The sequence below is a fragment of the Ursus arctos genome, unplaced genomic scaffold, assembly GCF_023065955.2.
Source record: "Ursus arctos isolate Adak ecotype North America unplaced genomic scaffold, UrsArc2.0 scaffold_19, whole genome shotgun sequence".
Classification (NCBI taxonomy): Eukaryota; Metazoa; Chordata; class Mammalia; order Carnivora; family Ursidae; genus Ursus; species Ursus arctos.
Window position 1 is genome coordinate 15,023,971 of NW_026622863.1, and position 12,132 is coordinate 15,036,102.

The 12,132-nt window shown below is 44.8% G+C and overlaps 1 protein-coding gene across 2 annotated transcripts in view; it reads left to right on the forward strand.

Moving 5' to 3' along the window:
• The first annotated feature begins 705 nt into the window (after positions 1-705).
• Positions 706-12,132, forward strand: part of CCDC113 (coiled-coil domain containing 113) — a 28,621-nt gene continuing 17,194 nt past the window's right edge. The window contains exons 1-6 of one of the 2 annotated variants that reach the window (XM_026494874.4): positions 706-923; positions 2,005-2,131; positions 3,088-3,249; positions 6,568-6,723; positions 7,709-7,789; positions 10,194-10,349. In XM_026494874.4, coding sequence (XP_026350659.2) covers positions 823-923; positions 2,005-2,131; positions 3,088-3,249; positions 6,568-6,723; positions 7,709-7,789; positions 10,194-10,349 — 783 coding nt within the window. In that variant the 5' untranslated portion in view covers positions 706-822. The remainder of the gene's footprint in view (positions 924-2,004; positions 2,132-3,087; positions 3,250-6,567; positions 6,724-7,708; positions 7,790-10,193; positions 10,350-12,132) is intronic. The other variant, XM_057314601.1, reaches the window with a different exon arrangement.

Consider the following 12,132-nt stretch of genomic DNA (forward strand, 5'->3'; position numbering starts at 1 on the left):
AGCTTGATTCCATTCCTGTGTGACCACGGACAACTCAACTAAGCTACTCTATTGCTCAGTTCCTGATCTGTAAAATGAAGACAGTAATACCAATTTCATAAGACCGTTTTGAAGATTAAATGAGACGATGACTATGAAAAAGTGCGAGGCGGGACAGTGTTGCTATCCTCACTCCACTTGCAACAGCGGGTTTAGGGACTCTTCCTAATTTAACTGGAAGCGAGAGCCGGAATTGTCTGTTCCATCCATTCCCCCAGGATGTAATCTCTATTTAGGTTTGTCTTTTGAATTTATACCATTTAATAATCAACCAAATTTTTTCCTTCTAGGAATGCAGCACATCAGTATCTGAGAGAAACTGCCGTTAGAATGTATGAAGCACTACAGGGTGAATGGAGTAGAGAGGCCTCAGAGTGAGATAGGGGAAGGAAGACACTCCGACAAATCGAATTAACTTTCTGCGTCTGTTTCCTCTATTTGGAGAATAAACAGAATGATAGATAACATTACAAGGTTGTCGCAAGGATTTTCATAAACTATGCTTAACACGGTGCCAAGGGCATAGTAAGTGCGGCGCAAACAGTAGCTGCTAGTATTATTATGTTAAGAATGATCTTTGAAGCGGAGATGTCTGCGCTCCGGTGAGCACGGAGGAGGGCGGAGCGGCGCCGGGCGGAGCTTCTGGAAGTCCCGCCCCTCACGCACGCGTCCGGTCGCTCAGGCAACGCACGGCTAGGTCGCAGCCCGCGTGACGCTCGGCCGCTAGCGCACAGCGCTCTTGGCCTCACAGAGCATTGGCAAGGGCCACTTTTGGGGTGCGTGATGACTGACGAGGACTCTGACACCCCTGTCAGCGAGTTGCAAGGTGGGGAGGAGAACGACCTGCCTGTTATCCAGCTTTGTGGGCTGGTGGAAGAGCTCAGGTACGGCCGGCCCGCTTCCGGAGGTTCGGAGGTCAATTGTACAACTTATTGGTCTCACGGCATATCCCGCTCTAGCAGTTGTACAGATGTACCTTCTATATGTCTATACATAGTTGAGGTCAGAACTGAGGTAATATTATTAATAGCTACAATTTTTTGAATGCCTGTTATGTGCCCATTATTTTGCACGGAGGACCTTCTATAATGGCACAGTAGCCCTAGAAAGTGAGTGGGGAACCAAGACACAGAGGTTAATTCACTTTCCTAGTCAGTGGTGGTGCCGGGATTCAGACTCAGGTGCGACTCCACAGCCGACGCTGGGAACAAGACATGCTGGAAAAAAAAAAAAAAAGGCGCTTTGATTTCTCGGGCTTTCCATTGAGTCTTTTCCATTAATTCTAAAATTCAGCCTACAGGAATTCACTCAGTAGTATATGAAAATATCCAAGCTGTTGATATATATATATATATATATATATGCATAACCTGTGTGTTATATATATGAAAATGCTAAAAAGGTCAAAATCTTGGCAGGCATATACAGGATAAACTCTAGTTGTCATCTCTAGTTGTTTAAAAACCATCTGTTCAAAGCTTTTCCACCATTTATAATACACTTCTTGTGGATACTTCATCTCTCCGGTGCTGGAGAGAACAGCTGAGAAACATAAACCAAAGGAAACATCCAAAGATTGTGGCTATGTAATAACTTTCAAGCATGTAGTAATTCAGAAGGAATTTCACAAATGGGTTAGAGGATACTGGAAGGTGGAACTTGTAGCTTCATCTCAGCAACAATTTTCAAAATGATCCCAGGTCTTTCAACTTTGTGGCTCATTAGACATTAAAAAAAATCAAATACTTAAACAGCACTTAGTGTGTGCCAGGCACTGTTGTAAAGGCTCTGTTTGCATTCGTTATTGCAACCCCGGATAATGGGTACTGTTATTCCCATTTTACAGATGAGGAAATTGAGGCGCCAAGAGGTTAAGTGTATTGCAGAAGGTCATATGTAATAGCTATTAAGTGTTAAATACTAGTTATTTGGGGTTTAAACTTACTCAGGTACCCTGTCTTGCAGCTATGGAAACTCTGCTCTGAAAGCTGAGACAGAGATGTTTGAGAAATATTATAATAAACTGGAGCCCAGGGATCAGCGACATCCACGATTATCGGAAATTAAAATGTCAGGAGCAGAATTTGCACAGGTACACTGTGGAGACCTAAGAATTCTTTTATTCTGTCTGTCCCTTTAGATGCGAGGGGTATTTGGTCTCTGCCTTTGGTGTGCCCTCTTTGGCCAAGTGGCATGTGATTTTCTCCCTGTGCTACTTGTGATTCTTCCTTCCCTCCCTAGTTTCTCTTTCAAGTGAATGTGAAGGGAATCAATTTCAATTAATAGTGGATTGACTGACCCAGAATATCTTTGTTTGAAATAATTCCTTTAAATTGGGGGACTCAAGTGTTTACAAAGCCCAGCTAGCCACAGATAGGAGCGAAGTGGGTCTGCTGTGGCCACGGGAGAGTTCCTTGCCCATCTAAAAGTCCAACCAGGTGGCCTGCTATTGCCAGAGCAGCTGATTTTACAAGAGAAGCTGGAAATCTAGATTATTCTGGTGGAACCTCCTGATTTTCAAATGTGGGTACTTAATTTTTGAAAATTTTAAACTGGATGTAAATATATTTACACATTTTGAAGGCCAGTCTCATGTCTCTTCAGGCCCACATGTTCCCTGGGGCCATCTTCTGGTGACCTTTGGCTTAAATGTGTAGAGAACCAAAATATTTTTGTCTGGTTTTTTAGCTGAACACTGTGCCCCCAGATGCCATTTCTCTTCTGTGTTCAGTTTAGGAAGCATTGAGACCTGGGCTTCCCCTGACACTGACTTGAATGCTAGTTTATAGCAGGTTCACAGTCCTTCCACACCCTCAAGACACTTTCCCTTATTTATTTCAGTTCATTATCCACCATAGGCCTTTGAATTCTTTAGCACGGGGCCTTAGGCTGACTTGTGAAATACATATCATTTTGGGCCCAATATCCTGAATCCTTTCGTGTTGACTTTGTTCTCTCTGTCACTTGAGTTGTCATTTTGATGCCCAACTTCAGCATCAATTCCAACTTGATCAATTCCTACCGGGCTTTGTTTTTCTTGTATTGTAGTTACGAGGCAGGCGTAGATCCAAATCCCGCGTAGGTACGGACCGTGTCATAGGCCTCAGTTGCGACCAAAAATGTGAGCTTGTCCAAAAGGAGCTGGAAGACATGAAGGATGAAATAAGGCACATGAGAGCAAATGCCGAACGAGACCTGCAGCATCATGAGGTATACCATTTTCTCTGTAGCCCATCCTACCTGGGCTCCCCACTTCCACCTCATCAAGAAGTATGTGTGTTCATATAATTTTTCTTATTTTGAAAGAAACATAAGTAGGAGAAGACAAATTGAAGGCCTTCTTTTAAGGAGCTTCCCACCTGCTTGAGGAGACAACACATTTAAAAAAATTTTTTTAAGATTTATTTTATTTTATTTATTTGAGAGACACAGAGAGAGGGAGGAAGAGCGGGGGGAGAGGGAGAGGGAAGCTCAAGCAGACTCTATACCAAGCGTGGAGCCTGACACGGGCTTGATCTCACAAGCCTGAGATCATGACCTGAGCTGAAACCAAGAGTCAGACGCTTAATTGTGCCACGCAGGCACCCCTAAACTTCTTAAGTGGAAAATTTCAAAAGTGCACACATGTTCAGAGGCTAGCACAGTGGACCCCTCTGTACTCAACAGCCACATGCAGCAGTCATGAACATATGGCCACCCTTGTTTCCTCCATATTCCAATTTCTCTCTCATGATAGGCCACTGGGCTATTATGAAGTGACACCTCAATATATCATTTATCTATAAATATTTCAGTATATGGCGCTAAGATATGGATTCTTGTTTTTTTTTTAAGATTTTATTTATTTACTTGAGAGAGCGAGAATGAGAGCACGAGCTGAGTGAGGGGCAGAGGGAGAAGCAGGCTCTCCACTGAATTGGGAGCCTGATGCAGGGCTCAGTCCTCGGACCCTGGGATCATGACCCAAGCTGAAGGCAGATGCCTAACTGAGCCATCCAGGTGCCCCTAAGATATAGATTCTTAAAAAAAAAACCCACAATAACCGTAAATGCCCTTAAAAATGCATGGTAATTCCTTAATAATATAAGGAGTCTGGGGTTTAAGTCACTGAGTTAGATGAAAAATCCTTTAAATCGTCTTCTGTGTGCAGCACGCATGACCATGGTCCATGTTTTGTTGGAGACCAATAATGGTCAGTTTTCCTCCAGAGAAGAAACATCACTGTTAATTCAGTTGCCCATGGAATGTAGTTGTTGGCTTATATTAGAGAGCACTATTGTATGAAGGACAGATATTTCTGTTCTGTTTCTAAATGTTTCTGTTTCTTTTTTTTTTTTTAAGATTTATTTATTTATTAGAGAGAGACAGCCAGCGAGAGAGGGAACACAAGCAGGGGGAGTGGGAGAGGAAGAAGCAGACTCATAGCGGAGGAGCCCGATGTGGAGCTCGATCCCATAACGCCGGGATCACGCCCTGAGCTGAAGGCAGACGCTTGACCGCTGTGTCACCCAGGCGCCCCTAAATGTTTCTGTTTCTAAACCTGGGCACGCAGACTCACACTCATTGTCTCCAGAGGGACAGATCGGTAGACTCATGTCTTTATTGATGGAATCATCTATACCACATAAACCTAACCTTCCCCCCATTTGTGCCCTCCCCCCTTGCTAAACATGCGTTGTTTTTTTGTTTTTGTTTTAAGATTTTATTTATTTGACAGAGAGATACACAGTGAGAGAGGGAACACAAGCAGAGGGAGAGGGAGAAGCAGGCTTCCCACTGAGCAGGGAGCCTGACGTGGGGCTCGATCCCAGGACCCTGGGATCATGACATGAGCTGAAGGCAGACACTTAATGACTGAGCCACCCAGGCACCCCTAAACATGCATTGTTGAATTATAGCATGTTAATGTGGGCTAGTGTGGCCAAAGAAGATGTTTTTGAAGAGGTGGGGCTATACATAGGGCTTGACATGATCTTGAAGAACGATGAGGAATAAAGTAGAGGACTAGGAAAAGAAGGGCCCCCTAGGTCAGGTGAATGACAGGAGCAAGGAAGTGGAGGTGGGAATGAATGGGCAAGTCCAAGACATCGAGGGGACCGGTGTGATTGGGGGGCTGTATGAGGAAATCCATTTGAGTAGGGCTATGAGGCCTTGAGAGCCAGGCAGGGGAGTTTATCTTTGATGCCTTAGAAAGCAGGACCCTGATAAGGTTGGCTGAGTAGGAGAGTGAGTGATACGTTGAAAGTGGCAGTTACAGTGGATTGATGTTCCGGCACGGGAAGACCATGGGGAGGGCAGGGACTGGCCAGAGAAGTGAGATGCTTTTGCTTCTTGGTGCCCAGGGACAAAGCCGGGACAAAGATGATTTGCTCTGTAGCTATGGATATCTTTTCATTTTATTCTTTCAAATAATGTGTGCACGTGTTTGTGTTTTCTTATTTAAAGACAATCTCTATGTTGTAGCAAAATTTTGAATGTACAGGTAAGATAAAGGAACATTTGTAAACATCCACAGTCCACCCAGAGATAATTAGTGTTGACTCTTGTGTGTATCTCCTAGCGTTTAGATTATTTTCTAGGCATATTTGAATTTTCTTTATAAAAAGTATTATATTATTTTGTAAATTGTATTTTGCACTTACTGTCTTTCCATGTCAATACATATATTCATTTATAGCATCTTTTTTCAAATTACTGAAGTGTATATATAGTAAGAGCATTGGTCTCCCTAGTAATCCGTCTCTCCAGATGTGACTGTGGTGTAATGTTTTGGTATATATCTTTTATCCAGATATTTTTTATATCCTATCACATTATATTAATGTTATAATTTTTAGTGGATAAGTAATACTTCAGATATGGAAATATATATGTGTAGAGATACCTGAGGCCCTGGTTTTGTTTTTCACTCCCTTCTTATGGATACCCCCCTTTTTTTGAGGCCTGCTTTTTTTTTTTTTTAATTTTATTTATTTATTTGAGAGAGAGACAGCGAGAGAGGGAACACAAGGCAGAGGGAGTGGGAGAGGAAGAAGCAGGCTCCCAGGGGAGGAGCCTGACGTGGGGCTCGATCCCAGAACACCGGGATCACGTCCTAAGCTGAAGGCAGACGCTTAACGACTGAGCCACCCAGGAGCCCCTGAGGCCTGCTTTTTAAAAAAAATTTTATTAATTTTTTTGAGAGAGAGAGCATGCACGAGCGGGGGGGAAGGGGCAAAGGGAGAGAGAGAAGCAGACTCCCTGCTAAGCAGGAAGCCTGATGAAGTGGGGCTTGGTCCCAGGACCTGGAGATCATGAACTGAGCCAAAAGCAGATGCTCAACGGACTGAACCACCCAGGAGCCCCGGGACCTGCTTTTTAATAATAACATTCATATAGTCAAATTTGTATCTTACAGATATATTTCTAAGGCTAAGAAGAAACATTATGTATTAGGACACAAAGAGGCCTGAGAACTTAGGTTTCCTTAGAGGGAGATGTCCCTGAGGATTTTTGGAAACTGTTCTTTCTCTGTGCTGACTCCTCCAGGCTATCATTGAGGAAGCTGAAATTCGATGGGCTGAAGTTCAGAGAGCAGTGCATGAGTTTAAAAAAGATATTCTAAAAACCATATCCAAGAAGAAAGGGAGTATTTTGGCCACTCAGAAAGTGATGAAGTACATTGAGGACATGAACCGCCGGAGGGTGAGTTGGAAGGAGGCTGGGGCTCAGAAAGGGAGAGTAGATTCATAGGATGCAGACATAAAAATGACCCATGTGAAGCAGCCCCGCTCCATTTGGTCCACCATAAATGCTGTCTACACTTGCGGAGTTATTGCATCCCCCCAAGTGCGTGTCTTAAAATGCACATTTATCAAGGCTAGAGTCAATCAGTCCAGCTGAATATTAATAGTATCTCAGACTGATTTTTTTTTCTTTTTTATTGTTGCTGTTTGTTTCAAGATCTGATATGTTTTCTAGAGAAAAGTGGTGCGAGTCCATCTAGTCAGGTGACTGCGTGGAGGGGGGCAGGTAAATCTCAAGCTCTTTAAGTTCCGTTATTATAACCATGAGACATAAAACGTTCCTTCACTTTCAAAGATTTTGTAGCATGTCAAGCTTTGGATCCTGAACATAGTAAGGGTTACTAAATCTAACATGTTATAAGTGATGAAAATTATATAAACTACCAAGAGAATAAAAGACCAAAGAATCATAAGTTTGTTTTGTCAGGAATGTGCCCAAATTATCTTGAATTGAAAAGCAGTAGAAAATTTGCGTAGAGGAGACCAAGTTACCTCTGCTTCTTGGTCATGAGTGAAGTGTTTTGTTTTTCTTTTTAAAGATTTTATTTATTTGAGAGAGAGAGCACACGCAAGTGGGGGGAGGGACAGAGGGAGAGGGAGAAGCAGACTCTCTGTTCAGCAGGGAGCCCGATGCAGAACTCCATCCTAGGACCCTGAGATCATGACCTGACCCCAAGGCTGACACTTAACCAACTGAGCCACTCTGGTGCCCCTATCATAAGTGAAGTGTTACAGCAATACCAGCTTGGGTAAATGTAAAAGACCTAAAAGTAAATGCTGAATGTTAGGGCTCAAGGTTTGGTTTTCATCCCCAGACCTACCAACTTTTCAAACCAACAGGGAAGATGAAGAGAAGTGGATTAAAGTTTACTTGTATTTTTTAGGATAATATGAAGGATAAATTACGTTTGAAAAATGTTTCTCTCAAAGTGCAGAGGAAAAAGATGCTTTTACAGTTGAGGCAGGTATGTGACTCGCTCTTTCTTCCTTTCTTTCTCTCTCTCTTTCTTTCTTCCTAAGGTTACCGTGGAAGGTAGAACAGTGCGTTCCCAAAGATGTCCATGTCCTAATTCCTGGAGTCTGTGAATCTGTTACCTCACATGGCAAAAGGATTTTGCAGAGGTGATTAAGTCAAGGATCTTGAGATAATCTTAAAATAATCTCCCCTTGACTCAAAGAGAGATTATCTTGGATTATGTGAGTGGCCCCAATATAATCCCAAAGGTCCTTGTAAGAGGGAGGCAGGAGAGAGAGATGGAATGCTGCAAGCAGAGATCAGAGTGATGAACTTTTAAGGCAGAGGAAGGAATCGTGAACGAAAGAGAGCAGGCAGCCTCTAGAAGCTGGGAATGGCAAGGAAATAGATTCTCCTCTAGGGCCTCCAGGAGGAATGCAGCTCTGCCAGCACCAAGAACCATTTTGGACTTCTGACCTCATGAGCTGTAATGTAATAGGTTTTTGTTTTAAGGCACTGAGTTTGCGGTGATTTGTCACAGCAGCGATAGGAAGCTCCTACAGTCACAGTGCCGGCACATCTGTAGATGGAGTTGGCTTGAATTTAAAAGACCCTCGTGATGTACTTGTTGACCTTTTTTGGTGAGTGTGGCCTGGGTGGCACAGTTTGAGGGTGCTTTGGTTGCCTGTGCAGCGCCTAAAGTCTCCTGATTGAAGGCCATAAGCAGACCTGGCCCAGGGCCTCTCGAATGTGATTACATGGCTCCATCCCTCCTAGCTCAATATTTTTTTAATTAACTCGAATGTGGGCACTGACAGCTTGTGCATTAGAGGTGGCCACTGACAACCACACAGAGTTGTGCAGGAGAATTAACGCATCCGGAACTGTTGCCTGATTGACTTGGGATCCTGAAAGACAGCAAGCTGGGACAGCTTCAACAACACGAAGTGACTGAGGACAAATGTAAGCTCCTCCGTTTTGATCCCCCAAGATGTCTGCACAGGTACCAGGTGGCTTAACCGTAGCGTATCTGATAAAATCAGCTCAGCCGGAGGTGACGTTGTGGCCTGGGCTACACCCAGAGAATCACAGGGCCCCCCCAAGAAAGGGGTGGGCTTGCTCCTCTTGTTCTGAGCAGCTCTACCTGGAGCACCGCGTCTCTGTGAGAGCTGCACTCTTGAAAGAATTGGTACTGTAGGGCTCACACAGGAGAGGGAGCTGAAGAGCACGGGGAACAGAGCCCGTCAGACAGCCTGGGGCTGATGGGCCCAAACAGACTCAGGAGGGCCTGCTGCGGGCTCCCAGTGCACATGCTGTGGGGAGGACAGAACGCACTGCCCTGGAGGTCCCCAGCGAAGAGAAGGCCAGAGTGGCTGTGTCAACAAAGGAGATTTGAGATTATGAGATGAGTGTAAGAAAGAAGTAGAGAGGAGTTGTCTCCGGATAGAGAGTTCCTGCCACTCCAGGCTTTGTGCAAGCTCACGCATCCTGAGGACGGGATTTAAGTGGAAGAGAGGGAGGAGACGGGTGACTTTTAGCCTAAAAGCCATTGCTGCACAAAGCTGAGACTGAGGTGGTCCTGTTCCGAGGCGCTCATGGACTTGCAGGGAGTGGGGATGGTAGGGAAATGCAGGATGTATAACTGCTAATCCAGAGGCTACAGCAGCGGGGACCACAGAGCCACAGCGGGGGATTTGCCTCATGTGGAAGATGGTTTAGGAGTGTTTGAGCTGGAGGATACGTCATTACTGGGGCTTAAGGAAATTGTTGTGTTGGTTTAGGGGAAAGGGAAAAAGCCTCCTCAGAGGTAGTATTGCGTGGGTAGAGCGTGGGGCTGAGGAACAGTTCCCGGGTTTGGCTCTTGCCTACCACCAATGTAAGATGGCCTAGACCTGGTGGGGCAGGTAAGACGGGCCAGGTCGGGGAGGGAACCCAGTACCCTGATACAACCACAGGTCAGGAATGTCATGTGATCACAGGAAGGGAATTTACAGGCTGCTGGTCCTGGTTTTCCAGGGTAAAAATAACTTTTATATGGTCTCCTTCTTATTCTTCTTTCATAGCCCTGTCTAGACACTACCTCTTGTGGGAAACCTTCCCTGACCCAGTCTTCCATTCTTCTCTGGCCTGGCTGAGGGGCTTCCGTGTGCCCTCTGCCCCTCCCACTATACCACACTGTGACCTCTGTGAACCCTGGTTGAATATGTGTTCCTTGAGGCCAGGGAGTATTGTATTTGTTCAGATCTCCACCCCAGAGCCCTGCACCATGCCTGGCACCAAGCAGATCCCCAGTCCATGTTTGTTGAATGACTGAATGATGACTGACTTTCAGAATCTCATCCAGAACTGCAAGGTGTGAGTCAGATTCCAAAGTCACAACCTCACATCATTTCTTTCTTCTTTCTGAGCTATAGAAGGAAGAGGTGGGCGAGGCCCTCCATGATGTTGATTTTCAGCAGCTGAAGATTGAGAATGCTCAGTTTTTAGAGACAATCGAAGCAAAGAATCAAGAACTGATCCAGCTAAAGCTGGTGTCTGGAAACACCCTGCAGGTCCTCAGCGCATACAAAGTAAGGTCCGCCCTGATGCCCAGGCCCCCGAGGCCTCCCACATCCCCCTTTCCAGCCACAGTGAGGTTCCTGTGCACCCCTGCGGTGCTACACAAAGGCTTGGGGTTCTTCCGTCTACTGTTGCTCCCTGATTTCTTTTGACAAAGCCATTCTTCTCAAATACTCTGAATGTTCCCACAACCCTAGCTGTGCATTGCAACCACCCAGAGAACTTTTGTTTTTTTTTTAAGTTTACAAACACCCTAGTCCAACCGTGACCAGTTGAATTAGGGGATGAGGGCCATGCATCTATTTTTTTTAAACCCCCCCCATGATTTTTATGCATAGTGAGTTTTGAGAACTAACCACATTTAGGGCCCTATTTAATTTAGGCCTGTAAGAGGCACTTCCCTGCTTAAAACCCTTCAGAAGAAAACTCTCCTAGCTAAAGATCAGAAAACGAATATATAATTCCTCATCCACACAGAACCCTTGTGGGAGAAAAAGAGGTACTAGTAATAATTAAGCAGGGACTATAGCCATGAATACCCAGCCACCCTGCCAGCAACTGTATAATGCAATAGTCAGCTAACTGTGGGCCAGAGTATCCTGCCCACTGGCCTGTGAGCTAAGAATGGTTTTTACAGAAGGATATTTGTAACCAATTCGATAGAGAATGCTACCTTTGAAACCCAATTAAGCAAAATTGATTTCTCCCCCAGAAATTCCATTCTTCTCATTAGTAGACCTGTATTCCAGAATGTACGTAATGATTATATTTTGAATTTCATCAATAAAACGTGTGGAAATTTGTTTTTTTCTTTTGTTAATATAAGTAATTACATAATATCCTCAATTTTGCCTATTGGCCTGCAAAGCCTAAATATTTGCTATCTGGCCTTTTACAGAGCAAGGTGGCTGACCCCTGGCCTAGTGCCCACAGGATGCTGGTGGCTCCAGGCTTAGGTAACTCTCAGGTGGTCTTCATTCGGCCCACACAGTGTCATTTTAAAATGTAAATTTGGAAGTGTTTAGATTAGACCATTATGGTTTTTTTTTTTTTTTAAGATTTTATATATTTATTTGACAGAGATAGAGACAGCCAGCGAGAGAGAGAACACGAGAGGGGGAGTGGGAGAGGAAGAAGCAGGCTCCTAGCGGAGGAGCCTGATGTGGGGCTTGATCCCAGAACGCTGGGATCACGCCCTGAGCCAAAGGCAGACGCTTAACGACTGTGCCACCCAGGCGCCCCTAGACCATTATGTTTGTCCAACACTTTCCTTTTAAAAATGAAAAACCTGAAGTCCAAAGAGAGAGGAATTTCCAGCTTCAAGCAACAAGTCTGTGACAGGGCTGAGGCTCCTAGTCCAGCACGTGTCCCACCTAACCCAACTGCCTCCCCTCGGCATAAAGCCTGTAGACAACATTGTGCTGGCATTTTGAAATTTATGTGTCATCCGTCTGCAACAGATCATCCACTTTGATCTTATCAGTGGTTAGCTTATCTGATCACTGTTGTTTCAAGATGAAGCCAATACCCGTGACTCCTGAGCCCTTGTTGGCTGGAGAGCTGGGTAGTACGTGGTTACGTATGATCTTGATCATATCCTGTGGAATCAATTTAAGTAGCACAGGGCCTGTCAGGTCTTGTGTAGAAGAGCCAGAGGTTTGGAGTGGAGCTACTGGTTTATAAAATGAAACTGCCAGGTCCAGGGCCTGAGCTCTTTAGGACAGGTCTAAACGCAGAGGACAGATTGTTTGCGACACACATGCAGCAGCAACACAGGCCACAGTGGGTGGAATG